The following is a 20147-nucleotide window of genomic DNA, read 5'->3' as shown; positions in this document are numbered from 1 at the left end:
CGATTTTAAAGCTGTTTCATCATTGATGGCAGGCATAAACCAGAGATGAAACGATAAATTTTGTCACTACAAAATACGTGAGAATACAAAGCAAGTAAAAATTACAGTTTAGGAAGTTAAATGAAAATACTCTACCGTGGTCGGTGGCAAAGCAGTCGATGACGTCTAAATTTTTCCACAAGGCCGCCTGGTCCTCCTTGGTGGCCAGTCGAGGGCACACGGCACCTTGCCCCAGTAGACGAGGCGCGTCCTCCTTCGTCAGGAAGAGATGATGCGGGCACACTTCGCATGTCACCGGCAGCCCCTGATCAGGATTTAAATATAAGATAAGTGAATGATAGTTATCAAATTGAAAGCACGACATTAAATGTTGACAAGATGAGTAAAGTTTTTTTTTTGCATTAACCAATAAAATATATCGATAAAGACTTTTTTTAACTGCATTAAAATAACACATTTTATACATTAAGAACGGAACCTTATTGTAAAGATCCTCTACACAAACAATTTGGAAGCTAAGTGGCTTTTTTGCCCACATTTTTTTGGTAGACTCACATTCAATCAGACCTTTATTCACAAGCTAAACAAAAATACCCAACAAAATAGCGTACAACTGCGTCATAAAAATGTATTTGGCCACGACCGAGATTCTGGAGAGCCTTAGTTAAGGTATTGACGTTCATGTTACCTTCTCTTTAGCCTCTAGAGAGCCTTAGTGACGGTACTGACGTTCATGTTACCTTCTCTTTAGCCTCTAGAGAGCCTTAAGTATGGCACTGATGTTCATGTTACCTTCTCTTTAGCCTCTAGAGAGCCTTAGTTACGGTATTGACGTTCATGTTACCTTCTCTTTAGCCTCTAGAGAGCTGGCAGATGTGTAAGGGGCGCGCGTGCTTCGTCAACTGCGCCGTCATGATGATGGCGGCGGCGGTGGCGCCCTCTGCGTGAGTGCACACTGGTAGGTGCGCCGGCCATGAGTCCAGGTGCTGCGTGGAAGGGACGAGGTCGTTGCACGAAATATTATTTGCAAGCAAAGGAAAACAATTTTTCAGTCAAACAAAGGTTTTGCTTATGGATTTTGTGAATGGAAAAACAATTTTTCCAGTCAAACGAAGGTTTTGCTTATAGATTTTGTGAATGGAAAAACAATTTTTCCAGTCAAACGAAGGTTTTGCTTATAGATTTTGTGAATGGAAAAACAAGTTTCCAGTCAAACGAAGGTTTTGCTTATAGATTTTGTGAATGGAAAAACAATTTTTTCAGTCAAACAAAGGTTTCGCTTACAGATTTTGTAAATGACTATTAATATGTTGTACTTAGCCTGATGACAGTTTTTATTAATTTTTAGGCGCTGCAACATATTAGTAACATTGCAGAGGAAAATACTGATCTATCAGCGACAATTATGCATTTTCAGGACCTTTCGGTACCACTTTGATTAAATAACGATAATTGATTTTACATGTCCATCAGGAAGTTTCGTACTCCGCTTCCAGATAATTTTTCAATTAAATGTAAAATTTTCATATATGTAACGAGCGCACATAAATTAAATTTCTACTCGACCGTTCTCTCTCATCATATATGGAACATGTCCAATGCTTGCAGCAGCGAGCTTCAATGTCCAAATGGTGTCAGTAGAATTCAAATAAATGGATAAAATTTCTCATATATAGATGGATATGTAATTTTCATTTTCAGGCACACGATTAATTCAAAACTGAATTCTAACCATTAGCAGTTCAAGAATGTTCAGTAAATACATCTAACACAGATTTATTGAGCCCGACCTTAGAAATAGCTTATAAAGCACAAGATAACCATCGCCTTGACGTGCGTCATACATGCTTACGTCTTATCTCAGTAATTCGTCAAAACCTTATCTCTTCATAGCACCAGACAATCTGTCTCTTGTCAAGGAAATTAATGCTGAAAGACAGATTTTAAATAGGAAATGAGAGACTGACCTGCCACCAAGCACCCATGTCGAGCAGCGTGAGGTCAGAGAAGGTCTGGTTGAGGTCTGTCTCTTGTCAAGGAAATTAATGCTGAAAGACAGATTTTTAAATAAGAAATGAGAGACTGACCTGCCACCAAGCGCCCATTTCGAGCAGCGTGAGGTCAGTGAAGGTCTGGTTGAGGTCTGTCTCTTGTCAAGGGATATAATGCTGAAAGACTGATTTTTAAATAGGAAACTAGAGACTGACCTGCCACCAAGCGCCCATGTCGAGCAGCGTGAGGTCAGAGAAGGTCTGGTTGAGGTACATCTTGAGGGCGACGGCGTCCTTAGCGTAAATTATTGGGATCAGAATCAGTACTCAGAAAATTAAATTTTCTACACGTTCAAATTTCGCCTTTCAAATCGGTCGGCAGAGCAAATTTCGGAAATCCTGATTTTTAAGGGGGAATAAATTCATTTCCCGTGTGAAGGCTAATATCCGTACTGATTGAGTTACACTATTGAAATTCACAGCATTACTGAGGGGAAATATGCTGGATTTGTAACCACATTCCCGCTTTTAAATAAATACTAATATAGACTATAGAATATTGATCAAGCTATATGTTCTAGGAGTTATAAATATTAAATATTATAGGATACCTCCTGAGCGAGCTGCAGTTATGAATGCAGTTATAGACGATGCCATGGTGATCAAGCTCTATATTCTAGGAGTTATAAATATTAAATATTATAGTATACCTCCTGAGCGAGCTGCAGCGCCAGGGCATCCGTGATGGTGGGGGCGGTGTTGGGCATCGCCAGGATGGTCGTAATGCCGCCGGCCAGCGCCGCGGCAGAGCAGCTCGCCCAGTCCTCCTTATGCGTCATGCCTGCGCGCCAAATTTTTATCATAAGATAAAAATTTATCATAAGATATTTTTTTTAAGATATTTTAAGATATTTTTTTTATTAAGATATTTTTAAGAGAGATGTTAAGATATTATTTATTCTCATAAGATAAGATATTTTTTTCAAATTTTTATCATAAGATAAAAATTTGATACGGTGTAGTTATAATAAAACAAAATCAAAAGGACATCAATTTCTTAGACAATCAATATTTATTTTTACATTTCGTATCAATTGAATATATGAAAAAAAAACAGAAACTAATAAGAGAGCAACCGTTTACCAGCCGTTGGTTTAAAAATAAACACAAATGCAAACGAGAATGAAGCTATTTACAAGCTTGTTTTTCAAAGGTAAATCATTCATCTATTTATTATTAACTAAAAATTTTTGAAAAAGTTATAATTTTAAATGACATACCAGGTTCTCGCAAAAATAAACACAAATGCAAACGAGAATGAAGCTATTTACAAGCTTGTTTTTCAAAGGTAAATCATTCATCTATTTATTATTATTAAAAACTTTTGAAAAGATTATAATTTTAAATGACATACCAGGTTCTCGTACGTGCACGTGGCAGTCGATGAGCCCAGGTAACTTGATGATGCGGCTCGACGTGATGCAGTCTACGTGCGTCTTGATGCGAGGTGACGTGCCCACGTGCTTTAGTGCCTGTCACGCCAATAAGGTTTCTCAGCACTTTTACATTGATAATTTAAATGATGACCAAGCTTATGGATATTGGTTGAAGTTTCTGCGTTTCATCAAAAAAATATAACTCAGTACTCACTGCAGTGAGTGATAGAGAGCGCATTTTCTCGTCGACGAAAACTTGAGGTCACGGACGGACGGACAGACAGACAGACGGACATGGCGAGCACAATAGTGCATTTTTTCATAAATGAGAAAATGCGCTAGAAAAGGTTTCTCAGCACTTTTATCTCTTAATTTAAATGATGACCAATCTTATGGATCTTGGTTGAAGTTTCTGCGTTACATTATAGTTTTCTTACGAGACGGAACGATACAAAAACTTGTAACCGATTAGAGATAAAACCCGATAACATTTTTAACCCTCACTAAAATACTGAGACTAGGCATTCTTGGCTAGAATCTTTCCAATTTTCCAGACGCAGCAAATTTTCAAATTTAAATAATGAGAAATTCCATTTAATTATTAATATAAAAATATATATAATATTTTTCTGGGCATTGTTTGAAGAACATTTTGTCAGTTTGCGATATTTCATTCATAATACTACAGAAAGTTATGTCGCTGGTGAAAAAAATTAAATGACAGACAATTTTTATCGCCAGGGAAAGTCCCTCTAAACTCTCTTAAGCGGCTGACTCATTGCACTATATACGTCACAGACTATTGCTGATAGCATCAATACATAATATTTGGAGGGCTAACTAAATCCGGACGTTATAGTCAGTTACAATTAGTTGACTTACTGTAGCTAATATGGTTCGTCATGCGAGAAAAGCTTAACAGGAGAATTGGCAATTAAAAAATGTAGTCAAATTACCAAACTGTCGGTTAATATTTAATAAAAGGTTTCTTGTTTTGTTTTGTTTCGCAATAGAATATCTCGCATAGTTATGTTACGACTCGTTTTATATATTTATTTCGTAACCCCTTTCTTTGCAAAATCATCGGGGACACAAATATTGACACGATTTTTTATTGAGTTCCGGAAGGTTTTGTTTTTCTTTTGCCTCGTCTTTTTACACGAAGTTTCTCGCCTCGTCTCGCTGTAGCGGTTAATTTCGATAAAACAATTTTATGACGTAGGAATACAAGACAAACATTTGGCCTAAACCAAAGCTGCATTATGTCCCTGTTACGGAACAGGATACAGCTCTAAAAACAATATTCTTTATTTGCATTACATCTATGAATGTCAGTAATATAATTGAACAATGGTGCTCAAAAAGCGAGCATTACTCCTTCAAGAACAGACTAAACGAAGCTATGCAAGCGCATTTGTTCAGTCTTAAAATGCCTAGCAAATTACGGACCAGGCAATAAGTCCAGCAGCTATCTCAATCAATCGTCAGCTATGGAAAGATCGGGTTCCAAAGGCCGGATCCCTTGTAAATCAAGTCACGAAAAATTCAAGAATCGGCAACAGGCCATGGGCCTATTTCTTCAGCGCCGACACTTCTATTCTATTCTATTCTATTCTTTTCTATTCTATTCTATTCTATTCTATTCTATTCTATTCTATTCTATTCTATTCTATTCTATTCTATTCTATTCTATTCGTCTCCATACCTGCACCAGCAACTTGGCACACTTGATGTTAGTGATGAGAGGCACGGAGTGGTCGACAGCCATGCGGCGCGTCCTGTAGCCGTGGGACACGAACGATGAGACGCGACGGGCGCCGGAGTCGCGAATGGAGAGGTTGATCACCAGATCGAACTCCTGCAACATCGTAACATTCTTTCACTCATGAACGAACATTGGAATATATGAAGAAATTGAATCAATATAAAATAGATCGTGCTTGAAATGAATAGTCAAATGGCCTCTTACATGCAACACCTAGACATTGTTTCACTTCTACATTTAGTAGGTAATGTAAGGTCAAATGCTCACATATTGCCCTTATTATTGATCCTCGAATTTATATTTGACTAACTTCATTAAAATATTAAAAGAAATTTCATCATCGGGCATCCTAAAGCTGAAGAATTTAGTATTGTGTGCCGTTTAAGCTATTCTACTTTATTTCCATTACTTCTTCCGCAAGTAAATTTATATATGATTGCACAAATATCCCATCATCCGTGGACAATAATTTCATAATAAACTGCTTCTTTCTGTTTTATTATCTGCCTAAAAAAGTATTTATTTACTTATTAAGGCTGCACCAAGATACCTCGCGCATACCTTCATTTCCTAGGGTTATACTATTTTATTTAGTTTTTGTTTACTTGCATATTCTCAAAAATACATGGCATATAAATTTTTTAGAGCATACGAATCCACGTTATGTACAACGCAATGTCTTTGAAACGTTTAGCAACACATTGACGTCACGTCGTCTAATTTCAAAGCTGATAACTAATCTCATTTTTTGTAAACTCATGTAATGTTGGTAAAATTATGGCCTGGTATATTGACTGAACCTAGACTCAAGACTGAATTAGATGATATGATACGGTAAACATTATTTTGCGTCATGATAAACTTGTTAACTGGTTGGCTTAAGCTCAGGCATGTGCTGAGTGTATGGCAAGCATGCAACTTTCACGCCCGTACGTACGAACCCTAAGACTGTCATGCCACCGGTCAATTAATTACAAATTAAATAAGAAGAAATTGTTTCTATTAAAAAAAGTTTATCTCACCTGAACGATTGTTATAAATATTTCACAAGACATAGTAAGATCAAAATTTTGTTTTGGATTGTTTTTTCTTGTCGTTGGCAAAAACGCACTTAATCTCAAAAATTTATTCACAGCAAAGCATTTAATCACATTAATGAGATTTCATTCCGAGTCGCTGCTCGATTTTTAACGCAATAAAACATTTTCCTTTATCACATTTTGACTACTGTTTGGCTATGTCGTGATAAAATCACTCATTTCATGTGCGTAACGATTTAAATTTTAAATTATTTAAAAATATTTTCTTTCGACTAAAAATACCCAAACGATTTAAAAACTTCCACTGACTGTTTCTTTCAAGATTAACAAGTACAACAACATTAAACAAAATATCCATGAATTTCGGTTATAATTTCATAATATTTCTTGTCAAATCTCCTCTAAATCATAATAAATTTATGCCTATAAGACAATGATTTTAATGTCCCCTTATAATTAGACAAGAAGTGAACAACCCACCTTCCTGCTGAGGTAGTCTGCCATCGAGGTGATGCTAGTCTTGGTCGCAACCTCTCCGATGTTCTGGTAGGCCCATTCGACGGGCTCAATCTGCAATGATTAATTTTACATTATAATTCACATACAAGAAGATGAATTTTCCCCAACGCCATGAAAATTACCTTTTCCAGCCTCAGTGAACCAAGAAAGTAATAGAAATTTTTTGTTGATATTTTAATTCACATACAAGATGAATTTCCCCAACGCCATGAAAATTACCTTTTCCAGCCTCAGTGAACCAAGAAAGTAATAGAAATTTTTTGTTGATATTTTAATTCACATACAACAAGATGAATTTTCCCCAACGCCACGAAAATTGCTTTTTTTAGCCTCAGTGAACTTTTCGCCAAGAAAATTAGTAGAAATTTTTTGTTGCCATTAATAAAGCGTTTTATTTTAAATAAGGAAAATAAGTTTGAAAAAGAAACGGCTTTAGACTTGACTTAAATACTATAGGGGATTTACTCCATTAAATGACTTAGAGCGGGAAATTTGAATGGAAGTGTCTATATTAAATCCAGGAAGACAATTGCAGACGTACAACAATGAAGCAATTAATAAAGCTAATTATTTCCCTTATAAATTTGGTGAGTTTCGCTAGTCAGCAAAGCTAAAATAAGATAATTAAATATGCCCAAAGCACGGTATTTCACCACATCCGACTCAGCATGTCAACTGCTGCCTCCATAGTGACATGATAACACAGATAATCGTAATGCACGCGTTTTTTCGACCAAGAATTTCACCTTATTACTCATTACAGATAAGGAACACGCATCGTACGCATGGTGTCCCAAGACTTTGCAGTATCCCCATAAGAGAAACTTAAACCTATTAAGGCGTATCATTAGGTTTTTGACCGTAGAATTTTTGCAGTTATATTCAAACGTAATGAAAATTCATGTCTATGAACATCACTCGTGATGACGATCTAATCTTTTTTCAAACACCATTGCTCTGTAGCGCTTGTAGATTAATTTGGAAGCACAGTAGAGACGTAAGGTAACAAGTAATGTTTAATTAGTTTTTAAATTTGTTCTATCCAATTGTGTAGGAAATCCCTTCCAGTCGGTGCTTAACTTTAGTCGTGCATACCTAAAATTGAATGTAAACGTGCCGCAATAATTTCCGATATGCCCACTGTACATTTGTGTTAAGCAGACTGCGATTCCGGGATTAGCACATCGCAGTGACAATAAATCAAAGTGCAATAAGATAAATATGTAAATAAGCCAGTATGGAGTTGTTAGGTAAACATGAGGTAGATACTTCACGCAAATACTGCGCAATCATCGGAAATGAATGAGTTTACAGTTTTGTGGTTCAGATTATTCCTCGATTCGACCATAAAGCAATAACCAAGGATTCGGGTCAATGGAGCATTCGTCATAAACTGTAAAATGACGAATCAATAAGCTGAAGATAAATCGGAAGTCTATGCTATGATGTAACATTAGATTCCTAGATGATAAAGCAACTTTTGCATGAACTGGCGTTTAAAATCATCTTGAAACATGATTTATGAGCGAAGTGAAGAACGAATGCTTGGACAGGTGATGTAGTGTGTTTAAAATTGAGGGAGCATTTGACGAAATAAGAAATTAAATACTCTCAGTATTAGCATCGGCAATAGTATTAGAGTTAAATGCTTTAGTAATACGAAAAATATTAATATTTTGACAACAGGTTACATACATTTTCAAAAAAGTAACAAAAACCAAGATTGTAGTGTTGTACTGCACAGGCAAAGGAGCAGTCTATGCGTCTATCAAGAACTCAAAGTTTAATTGAAAATCCAAATAAAAAAATTCATTTTATTAAGGGAATGACGTTAACAAGAGATTGTCCAGCGTTCTCAAGTCTAGTGTATCTCCCGTTGTCCGAGCTGCGATAAGATAAGGCCAACAGATAAGGCCTGGCCAGCTCGAGTGGTGCGAAGAAGACAGTATCAGTGAAGGAGCTGAGCTGGTTGCAAGAACTTCTTGCATTTTATCAACTTGAATTTAATTGTCATCAGTGAAGGAAAATTTATAAGTTAAGTCTATTCGCAGACAAAAATTTGAATTATTCATTCATGACGAGCTTTGTGTCATCTTTTAATTTGCTTGAGGTGCACAATGCTTGAGGTGCACAATCTTGCATTTCATTATCAACTTGAATTTAATTGGCATCAGTGAAGGAATATTTATAAGTTAAATCTATTCACGTACAAAAATTTGAATTATTCATTCATGACGAGCTTTGCGTCATCTTATAATTTGCTTTAGGTGCACAATGATTAATTAGAAAACGCAGAACATTTTTTCGGCTGTTGATGCTATTTCCGTCACCGAACGGCAATGAACGAATTGATTTATTCCAAAATTTTGAGTGCCAGGTACGAATTTCGGATAGGTATACATATATTAATTAGGGAAGAGCTCGAGTTAACATTAAATTGTTATATAAATTAAAATTTTAAAGAGACCTCAGCACAAAAAATATATACATGTGAAGAAAATATGTCTATCCATTGCTATTCATTACATATAATTAAGGATCGAAAAATTGCGATATTGCGAAAATTAAAAAAATAGAGAAAGTTTATTCTGCTGTAATTCACTCAACTTCTCTTTCCTCAGAAATAATATCATGGATCGTATGAAAAAAATCATGGAACTTACACCTAAGTATTCTATTATTTTGGGCTTAAATTTTAATTTTAAAAAAGTTCTGGATTTTGCAGCATGATTCCCGTAGAAATAAGTATTCTTGTGGGAGCTGAAATCTAATGTCTAGAGGCGTGACGACGCAAAAATCCCTGCATCATTTTACGCTCGTGAGAAAAACACGGGCTCTGTATCTCAGGTGCACCCTCCAGTTTATCAGGAGTTTTCCCGTACAGCAATAGGCGCATTTCTCTCTATAATAGGCTAACTACTCTCTAATAGCACCAGCGAATTACTCTCTATAATAGGCGAACTACTCTCTAATAGCACCAGCGATTTACTCTCTATAAAAGGCGAACTACTCTCTAATAGCACCAGCGAATTACTCTCTATAATAGGCGAACTACTCTCTAATAGCACCAGCGAATTACTCTTTATAATAGGCGAAGTACTCTCTAACAGCACCAGCGAATTACTCTCTACTCATCAACGTTAAGTGTCTCCACAGTCATTTTGGTCATAGGAACGTACAGTGATCAAGCGATCAAATTGAAATTAGACGTTGATCAATGCAGTCGTGAGCCATTTTGAGCTATTTAGCAAGTTTTAAATGCAAAAGTTGGTATCAACTTCGTGAACTTACGATAGAAAAAACTTGTGGTTAAGACACTATGTACAATTTTGCATGTGATGTGAATGGAAAGTTGCAAGCTAAAGAATGTGTAACGCTTGATAAAGTTTGAAGTGCATTTAGCTCAGCCTATGGCAATTTGTGAATGATAGCTAAATAGCGAGCCTATGATAATTATGAAAGAAACTGTCGTGTCAAATGTACTGTAAATATCAATTGGAAACGAAAAAATGATGAGTTTGAACATTAAATATGTCGATTATAGCAATTTTGAGAAATTGAAGTGCTAGTGGAATCTTTAACTTGAAACGAAGCATCACTCGCACATATAAGAGGCCACGACTGTACCGCATTCAGATAACGAGTGCCTAAGCATTTATGTAACTGAAACTAAAGAACGATGCTATGAAAATAATATTGAAACGAGAAAAACAATTGAAGGAAATTGCTAATCAAAATTGGTGCAAACAATTCTTCCAATAAACAGTTTTACAAGTCAAAACCGGATAATTATTTTTTCTTCGTGACGTGGTTTTCCATGGGCTGAAAGTTAAGCTCCACATTCAATAAATGACATGAAAATAAAATGTACAATTGCATCGTTATTTTAAGGAATTAGATATAATTAAACGATTTGAAGGGCCCAAGTTCACGGCAAGAAGCAAAACCCCAACCAAGAAGAAGAAGCCCCCTGCATTTATTCAATGTGAAGCAATCCGCAAGAGTCAGGATGGGGTGCATTTTTTCGTCCAGCACAGACATCTCCGAGTTAGACGTTCATTCTGATGGGAATGTCCAGATAAAAGCTAAGGTATGAAAAATAATAAACCATTACTTTTCTCGAAGAAAATAAGGTGGGTAAAATGCAAATTCAACGATCACTACATTATTATTCAAGGCTGTGGTCTTGCAATAATGTACGTTACTGCGGTAGTACAGGGGAACTAAAACGTGTATCAGTAACTGATAAAGAATTAAAAAGACTACAGGCCTCCATGGGTCCTCGATGACCTTGTTATGTCCTTCATTTCATGACGAGTAACATCTGATTATTAACTCGCTTATCGTCGAATAGATTATGAAATTTAACGGCCATCTTTACAACTTGGTGTGTTTGGTTTGATTTGAAAATAAATATTGGGTTTTTATGATTCGTTGATGTCCGGTGTATATTAAAATTTGTTTTTGTAAATATTTCGAGTAAACATTGTAACCGGAAGAGAAAAAATTAGTAGTTTAAAACTGCTGCAGAATTGTTTAATGAGAGCCTGAGTTTCATTGCTGTGATATTTCAGTATTCACCATTTTATTCTCAAGAACGCTAGCCAAATCTTAGAGATTCTACCATTCTTTAATGATTATAACGATTCTCGTAGCAAGGTACGTATTTGTATATAATTTTGAACCGTATAATTTTCAAATATAATTTTGAACCGTATTTGAAAAGTTTCTTCAGGTAATAAATTCGAATTTCCAGGTCGATGGCATCGATCACGAACATTACGAAGATCTCCAGCAGTGGGAGGAGAGACAGAAACAAATCAATGACCGGGCCTTCAAGAATATGAAAGATGACTTTTTTGACCGGCCCGATAATTTCATCTCGAATATGCTTTTCCTATCCATGCAATTCTATGAGAACTTCGAGCAGTGAGTGTAACACTTTTTTTGTCTTGGCTGACGGATTAATCTCTACATAAATCATTAAATTTTATCATTTAATAGTTTGTTAACTCTACATGAATCATAAGTTTTACCATCTGATAGTTTGTTAATGATGTAATTTAATGCATTCATGATTTAATTGATTACAAGTTCAGGTGATCATCAATTCAATTTGTATCATTTTACTTGAATTCTTCGTGACCTAGTTGGAGCCACGAATCAGGTTGTCATTTGTGATACAAATGAAAACAAATGCCAAGTTGATCACAATCTGAATCAATGAAAGAATAATAAATAATAATAAATTGCGTTCCATTTCCAGAAAAAAAAATGAAATTCTTCGTGGCCTAGTTAGAGACACGAATCACGTTGTCATTTATGATACCAATTGAAACAAATGCCAAGTTGATCACAATCTGAATCAAAGAAAGAATACTAAATAATAATCAATTGCGTTCCATTTCCAGAGAAAGAAATGAAATCAGTCGAATTTTCCGAGACGAGGAGCTAGAGTTGAACAAGCTTCTGTCGCCGTACCACCGTCGTGCGGTGGTCTTGGGCGCTCACGAAGAGGTTGCGTCGCGACACATGCGCTACTATCCCCGCGGGGAGACCTTCTATGAGGAAATGCCCGCCCAAAAACAGGTCAGCAGCATTAATTATCCCCGCGGGGAGACCTTCTATGAGGAAATGCCCGCCCAAAAACAGGTCAGCACCGACCAGGTGCTAAGTTAAGCATGATGAGTGAGACGCATTCAATCTATCATTGCGAGCAATAAATCTTATCCAATATCCGCAATAGAGAGCCTTTTGAAACATAATGCACTGTTAGACAAATTACCGTTAACGGTATTACCGGCGTTTCACTGGCCGGTCGGCACTTGAAAAGAAACACCGTGTCGCCGTTTTTATTCTAATTTAACACTAGAAATTCGTAAAACATCTAATAAAAACGGCGAAACAGTTTATTTTCACGGGGCGACCGGCCACTAGAACGACGGTGGGACCGTTTCTAACCGTTTTTTTACCGTTTTTTTCTAACGTTGTGAGAAAGGTGGTCAGTGTGATACCTGCCAATAAATATTTCATCTATGGAAGTTTTGGAAGCCTTGGAATCGTAGCCTTGGAATCAGAGCCGAGAGGATTCTTTTTGAAATATTTAAAATCTGCAATTTTTCTTACATTAAGGATTTCGCAGCAGAAGTTGTATGAATTTGTCCTGTCCATATGAAAATTTAACCCATGTCTCATGAGGCAGTTACACTAATATGCAATTCATGCGTTGAGAGAAAAAGGAAAAAATTCAAAATTCGCGAACGTATTTCCCTCGTTTTCCAGATCTATGTCATACAAGACAACGTTCAACTTTATCCCGAATCTTCCTACGAACATCTACAAGACAATGATTATCTTGAGGTGGCAGGACGGCATTACCGGTTCAGCGTTGGACCATCTAAACGCCATCCTGGTAAGTTTTAAGGGAGGTCTAGCACTTTCTAATATGTTCAGAAATTGTTTCTTTGTTTCTTACTGATGCGATGTAACTTAATTCGCCCTCGGACTACAGTAACATGATATCTGCGTTACACTACACAAGGTGAGAAGCTCCAAAAAATCTACTTTCGTTGGCTTGAAAGTTTGAAATTTGTATTTTTTCTTTTATTGAGGTTCGTATAGAAACTAAACCAGCTCCACAAATCTGCCACTACTTCTCAAAGAGCAGGGTAAAAATTGCGAAATTGGTGCACCAACTTAACTGATCATCAGTCACAGTCTATTATATTATTATTAAGTCTATTATTACCACTAAGATTATTCACCAAGTTTATCATCAATAACAGGCTACGTGCGACTGACAGCAATCGACCTTATTGCCGGAGTATCCAGGTCGAGCACGTACGAAGATATTTACAGGTCCGTTTCCCCAGTGGACGAGGACAAACCAGACCCCAACATTGACCGGCGTCCACCTCGACGCCCCAGACTGCCGCTCCAAAGTACCAACGAAGAAGAAGACGACGATGAAATTTTAGCGAGAAGACTAGAAAAGTCAGAACGCAGACCCAGTGGAGTTATCCCCGTTAATTACAACCCAAACCTAAAAGATAGCTTGAAAAAGGTCAAGGCTCGGGTCGAGCAGGGCAAACTTGAGAAAGCAAGTAATGGAAAGAAACAAGAATTTCCAAGGCGAGAAACTCCTAAGGCAACTCCGGGAAAATCGGATTTGAACGACTCTTCCATGCGCACCCTCATGAAAAAGTTGGAGGGAATTGAAGAAGAGGAAGAAGATGAAGAAAATAACGAACAAATAGAAGATCACAACGACGATGAAGCCGCACCCTTCGATGACGAAAAACATGCTGACGATTCAGGAAGATCATCCCCTTCACCTGACAGTCCGCGCCGAAGACCGTCAAAACATAATTTCCGTACGGGTATCAGGAAAGAGTGCTTCATTAATAGAAGATTCATAGAAAAATCCAAATCTGACGTTTACGAGATCGATAAAACCAGACATGATGTTAAGAGGACTTTCCTTTCCTCGGAACGCTATCAACAAACCTTTGAAGATGACTTCCCCGAATTTTTAGAGATCGTCGAACGTCCGGATGTCGACTGTCAGGTGCAAGTACCTTCTATAATGACCAGTCAGCTTATAAATGGCGTGGTGAGCAAAATGTTTCAAATTAGGACTGTAAATATGATAGCACTTTAGTTTTTGAATGAGATGATGGCTATTCGTTGATCAAGGAATCAGACGAGAAATTCATCAGCCAAACCAAAAGCAGTCAAATCAAAAGCAGCTCACATGCAATGAATCGTATTTGGTTATTTTTTATCAGAGACTAGTGATTAAGTATCCTATATTTGTACCTTAATTGATAAAATCAAAGGCAAGTATAAAACTCTAATTTTGTCTTTCCTCCATCGTATAGCGGCGAGTGAACACAGAATATGTGCCGGTTCTTCACTTCAACAACTTCCCGGAGTGCGCCCTGGAATGGCCTCTGCGCCAGCGGCCTGAGCGCAGCGACCATGTGACCAGGATGTTGTACCGGTGAGTTTGCGTCTGCATGTTCAACCTACAAGTTTTTTAACTACTCGATTTAGAATAACTAGGGAACTTGAATTATTTTGTATAGACGACAATGTCAAGATGAACGTGTTTGTATATACTTATGTAGAAACCGCAACAAAAGCCCCATCGATCTAAACAAAGCACATAAACGAAGTATGTTTTATTTCTGAAATTATCTCGCAGGTGGCCGAAGCAGCAGCACGTAGATGAGATTCAAAGAAACTTCGGATGCGAGATTCTGCCCGTGGGTTATTACAACCCCCGCATAGACAACACTAGAATCAAGATCATCGAGTGGCAAATTCAGTTCATTAAAGCTGAAAGACTCTTAATGAGAAGTCTTGGACACCAACAGGTCGGCAAGTAGTCTCTACTCCAGCAATTTATAGCTTGAAATTTAAATATCAATTGTAATTGTACGTTTTTGTAAGTAATTTTCTAGTTAAATCAAGTTTCTGCAAAAGTCAGAAACTTAAACTTCTACGCAGTCTCAGTTAATTTCCTTTGAAGATATTAAAATATATTTAAAAAGTACTTTCATCCCTAGTGGTGAACCTGACATAAATTTTAAATATCATCCAACTCACTAACGAAGAAGATACGCAGCAATTAGTGATTTTCCTGTGGCATGAGTGCCAACACTTCGCAATACATAATTGTGTTTTGTTAAATTTAAGAATGATTATTCAAGGTATTTTACAGATTACTAAAATAATTCTCCGACTTAATCAGTCACCAGCAGTTCATCTTTTCCCTGAGCTTATTTCCAATAATGCAAGAGCAAACCGATGAGATTCAAAAATCATTTCATATTTTGAATAGATTTAAAAGATTTCCACCTCCGGGACTTCCGATTTGCGCAATTTAGAATCGCTGTACATCTTTAAACTTAGGCCCAGTTTGAATTCAGCTGCTAGCTCCTGTCCCCTTGAAATTGTTAATAGATAGTTTTTTTGCTCCGTCTATTACTTGTAAATTTAGGTTTTAAATTTTGTTCTGTGCTTTCAATGTATTAATTTGTGACTTCTGATTTGTGATTCTAGATTCTACGAACTGACGATGGAGCTGGTCTCCGAAACGTTTTCTATAAAGATGTGAATTTTTGTGGACTTTTCTTTGCTTTTAAATTCTTAGTTAATTTGCGGTTTAAGCAAACAAGTGATATAAATTCTTGAATAGATTTTTTTCGACTGCAGATCCGGCTGCTGCTCATGATCGAGCTTCTCTTCAGAGATCACATGGACCAAAGCGAGGGACGGATTCTCAAGCCGCAGCACCTACGTCACGTACTCTTCTACTTGTGCGAGCTTAACTACAGGTAGGCGATAGCCTGAGTCCATACTTTCAAAACTAGCTAAGTGAACGTAAATACTTACGCTCTATTTTCTTGTCTATGATTGGTGGATTTTGCTCGAAAGGCCGTCAATGATTGGCTGATGCACTTACGATCTCTTAACTTTTTTTGAAAGTATAGGCCCAGAGGAAGATGTCGCCTTTACTAAATAATTATAGGGAATTTTCAACTTTTATGCTTCTTCAAATTTGGACTTCAGTTATTGGTGTGTTAGAATAATGAACAATATTTCGCTTGAAAGGAAAAACTCGAATTTCGACTTTTTACATCGACACACTCCCAATTATTGGTCTAAAAAGTGAATGTATGTTGGTAGGTAAATGTATGTATTTACAAAAAGTAAATGAATGTTGAATTATTTAATAATCGTTGTCGGCATCGTTTTAATATTTTTAGAGCTGTAGACATTGCTTTAAGAAGCGACACGCTATCTTTGATTTTTCAGAGACTGGCACGAAGACCGACTGTGCTTTACAGCGAAGACGTTCCTCAAGAATCTCCGTGATGCCTTATCACAATGTAATTTGCCTCACTATTTCATCAACAAAGTCAACCTGCTAGACAACATGAAAGAAAAGAGTATCCGCATCGTCCAGGTTAGAATTGATCATTCTTTAAGGGAATAAGATAAAGTTTTAAATAGTTATCTGCAAGAAGTTATGAAACAACAGTTTGTGCAAAACGAGCTAACTCCTCACTGACGACTCATATCAATCACAGGAATGTGTTCAAAGAATGCTGGAAAACTTGCCGATGTACATGATGCACACAATGAGAAGACTGAGGACGTCGAAAGATTTCTACCCGCTTATCAACATCGATCAAGTCTATGAACTTGTGCATCACAAAACCTACACTCTGGCACTACTCAACCCTTTGCTCATGCAAGTGGCGGTAAGCGGCTAAGAATTGACGCATGAGCATCCATGCTGATGCTCATGGATAACCTAGCCATATCTGAACTAAAATTACGTCTCCTCGGCAATAGTGTAATCAGCCTATAACCTGAGGAGAAACAAGCCGTGGTCGGTTACAAATACCGATCCATAGCTTAGCAGACTTTTGGTGAAGCCTTAATAACGTTTATTTTCTGATGCATACTGATTCTGAAAGTTTCTGTTAATATTTTTGATCATAAAATGGGTACTACCGAAAATTCTAATTTTTTGTATAGTCTCGAAATTAATGACTGAATTTAAGCGATGTCTTACACGTGTCGTGCACCGCTGCAGGAACCAACCACCAGAACATCGCTCCAGGAGAACAAAGACGAAGAAGATGAGGATCACAAGGAGCTCAGGGTAAGCAGGCTCTTAAAGCAATGGAGATAATAGAATAAAGTTGGATCTATTCATTGCCAAAAATTATTCTTTCCGTCCATTGTTTTCAGTGAGGGAGTTTGTAGCTGAAAATTTGTATATGTCGTGCCAAAATCGTAGAATTGCCGATTCTATAGAATTGGCAGCCATTTGCCGAATCTGTAGAATCAGTATTTCATCGTAGATTCGGAAAATCAGACGTCAGAGTCAGAGTTGGAACATAAATCGACAGTTAGAGTAAGAAAAGGTTAGGTCATGCTCTGTCCAGTACCTCTATATTTAAATATTAAAAAAATACTTGGCTGACTGACCTAACCTCAGATTCGAATCAGTCAGCCACGTACTTCAGACCCCAGATTCTACAGATTCGGCAACTGGCTGCCGATTCCATAAAATCGGCAATTCCGCGATTTCGGCACGACATATATAATGAACCAAAATCCAACCGATCTAATGCATTAAGGCCCTAGGAAGCATGGGCGTTTGAGAAATAAGGAATTATCTAATTAAATGGTCTAAATTTTTATAAAATACTCTTGTATATATTATATTCTTTAAACCAATGAATGGCAGGTATTGCATGAGCCATTTTTATTCAGACTTAGTCAATCGTATAGGCCTTTCGTTCTCTAACAATACATCAGCTAATACTTCTGAAAATATTATAACCGTATCGAATGAATGAATAAAGTGGTTTAAATTTAAACATTTTTTGTTGTGTGGCAGAAAAAACTTCAAGAGGTGCGGGAAAAGCGGCTGAAAGCAGGAGCGGTCGCGGCGCAGACAACCGACACCGTGACAAAAAACAAAGACGAGCTCGTAGATTTGAGCATCAGAATCTCAAATTTGAACGATCTTAGAACTGAGAAGCTGCTGTTTATGTTTGCAAAACATTTTCTGAAGATAGCAAAGTTTTCAAACAAGTTTAAGGCTCATCCACAAGCATACAATTACATCCACTACGCAAACAATCTTTTGGAACTACTCCGTGATGAGAGAATCGAGGCAAAAGAGTCTGTAGACTCAGTAAAACTGACGAATTTACGAGAGAAGATAAGGACTGAGAAGAGCATCACTAGACAAGGACTTAACGCAATGCTGAACACAACTCATTGCTTGAGGCCTAACCTTGAGATTAAACTGGCGGATCAACCGCGCTCCAACTGGGAAATGCGACCCAACGTCAATAAATCCGAATATTCTTCGACGTCTGGAGTAGTTCGGCGACCTGATTCATCAGTTTTGAAACCCATTCCAAAAATCAGCCGCGATATTAAACTATCCCAGACGTCAATGGCAATTGGAATATCAAAGTCGATCGCAAACATGCCCAGTGTGCAACTTGACTCAGATTCTAGTGAGTCTCAGGGTCTGGAAGGTCACGATGGAACAAAGTCTCAACAACCACCGACAGCCAAGAAAAGTAAAAAACCGGACAAGCCAAAGAAAACAGAAATAAGTAATCATGATGAATTGGTAGCAGTAGGTAATACAAACGCTCAAAAAGGCATCGATGGTTCTGACAAGACTGAGGATAAAGAAAAAAAGAAAAAGAAAGACAAGAAAATAAATGAACACAAAAAAACTAACGAAGAAGCGCCCGTGGAAGTTACGTCGATCAAAATTTCAGAAATTAAAGAGCAGGAGGTGCAAGCTGAAGTGATCGTAAAAACGAAGTACGAAGCACCACAGAAAAAACTGGGGGAAGAAGATGAATCTGAGAAGAATGAAGATGCACCACGAGTGAAAAAAGAGAAGAAAGGAAAAACTAAGCAACAAAAAAGTTCTGCAAAAGAAAATACACTGAAAAATGTTGCGGATGTCGATGCTGTTCCAGCCAAGAAAGAATCAAGTGAAAAGAAAGTAGAAGATGACAGCAAAAGTGGCAGAAATGCCGGCAACGCAACAAATGATGAAATTGATACCGGTGGGACTGCGGTTAGCAAGAAAAGTAAGAAATCAGCTGAAGATAAGAGGGAAAAAAGTGAGAAGCCGGTTCTAGATACGCAGGAGAAAGATGGGGAATCGGTTGAAAATAACGTAGCTAATAGTAAAAAATCTGTTAGAGATAAAAAAACGAAAAGTGATTCCCAAAAAGAAAAGTCACCTGCAAATGGAAATATCATAGTGAATAAAGAAGAACCAATCATTAGAAAGGAGAAAGCCACTCCAGTAAATGAGAAAGGAGAAGTGAAAGCTATTAGCACGAAGACAAAAGAAAAAGCTAACGAAAAGGAGGAGACTAAACTGCCTGGAGAAACGAGTAAAAACAATGAACTTAGAAAAGAAAAAGACGACCAGATGATCAATGTAGAGAAGAAGGAATACAAAGATAGCAAAAAAGGCGACAAAGTTCACGAACGAAAAGAAAAAAGTGAATTAGAAAGTCAGAAAAAGACAAAGAAAGAAAGAGAAGAAGTAAAAAATGAGAAAGTGAGAAAGAATAACGTAAGTGGAGAAATTGGGACAGATGAAAAGAAAGTCGGTACGAAAAAGAGTGTAGGCGGAGAAAAAATTGTAGGAAGCGAAGATGGCCAAGGACTTGAAACAAATAATTCAAAGAGCGGAAAACATAAGGAAATGAAAAAGCTCAGCGAGAATGAGCGTAAAAAATACAAAAAGGAAACGGATGCTTCGGAGAAAATGAACGAAAGCACTGATCAGGGAAAGGAAGATAAAAAGAAGGAAGACAGTAGAAAA

At 37.2% G+C, this 20147-nt stretch overlaps 1 protein-coding gene across 1 annotated transcript in view; it reads right to left on the bottom strand.

Moving 5' to 3' along the window:
* Positions 1–20147, bottom strand: part of LOC108679055 (CAD protein-like) — a 46225-nt gene that overhangs the window by 8407 nt on the left and 17671 nt on the right. Inside the window, 8 exon segments of the mRNA XM_047883959.1 lie at positions 136–304; positions 741–752; positions 825–986; positions 2208–2285; positions 2702–2832; positions 3406–3523; positions 5133–5285; positions 6713–6802. Coding sequence (XP_047739915.1) covers positions 136–304; positions 741–752; positions 825–986; positions 2208–2285; positions 2702–2832; positions 3406–3523; positions 5133–5285; positions 6713–6802 — 913 coding nt within the window.

The sequence above is a fragment of the Hyalella azteca genome, unplaced genomic scaffold (assembly GCF_000764305.2).
Source record: "Hyalella azteca isolate HAZT.00-mixed unplaced genomic scaffold, Hazt_2.0.2 contig14130, whole genome shotgun sequence".
NCBI classification, from domain to species: domain Eukaryota; kingdom Metazoa; phylum Arthropoda; class Malacostraca; order Amphipoda; family Hyalellidae; genus Hyalella; species Hyalella azteca.
This window is presented reverse-complemented; position numbering and strand designations above follow the sequence as displayed.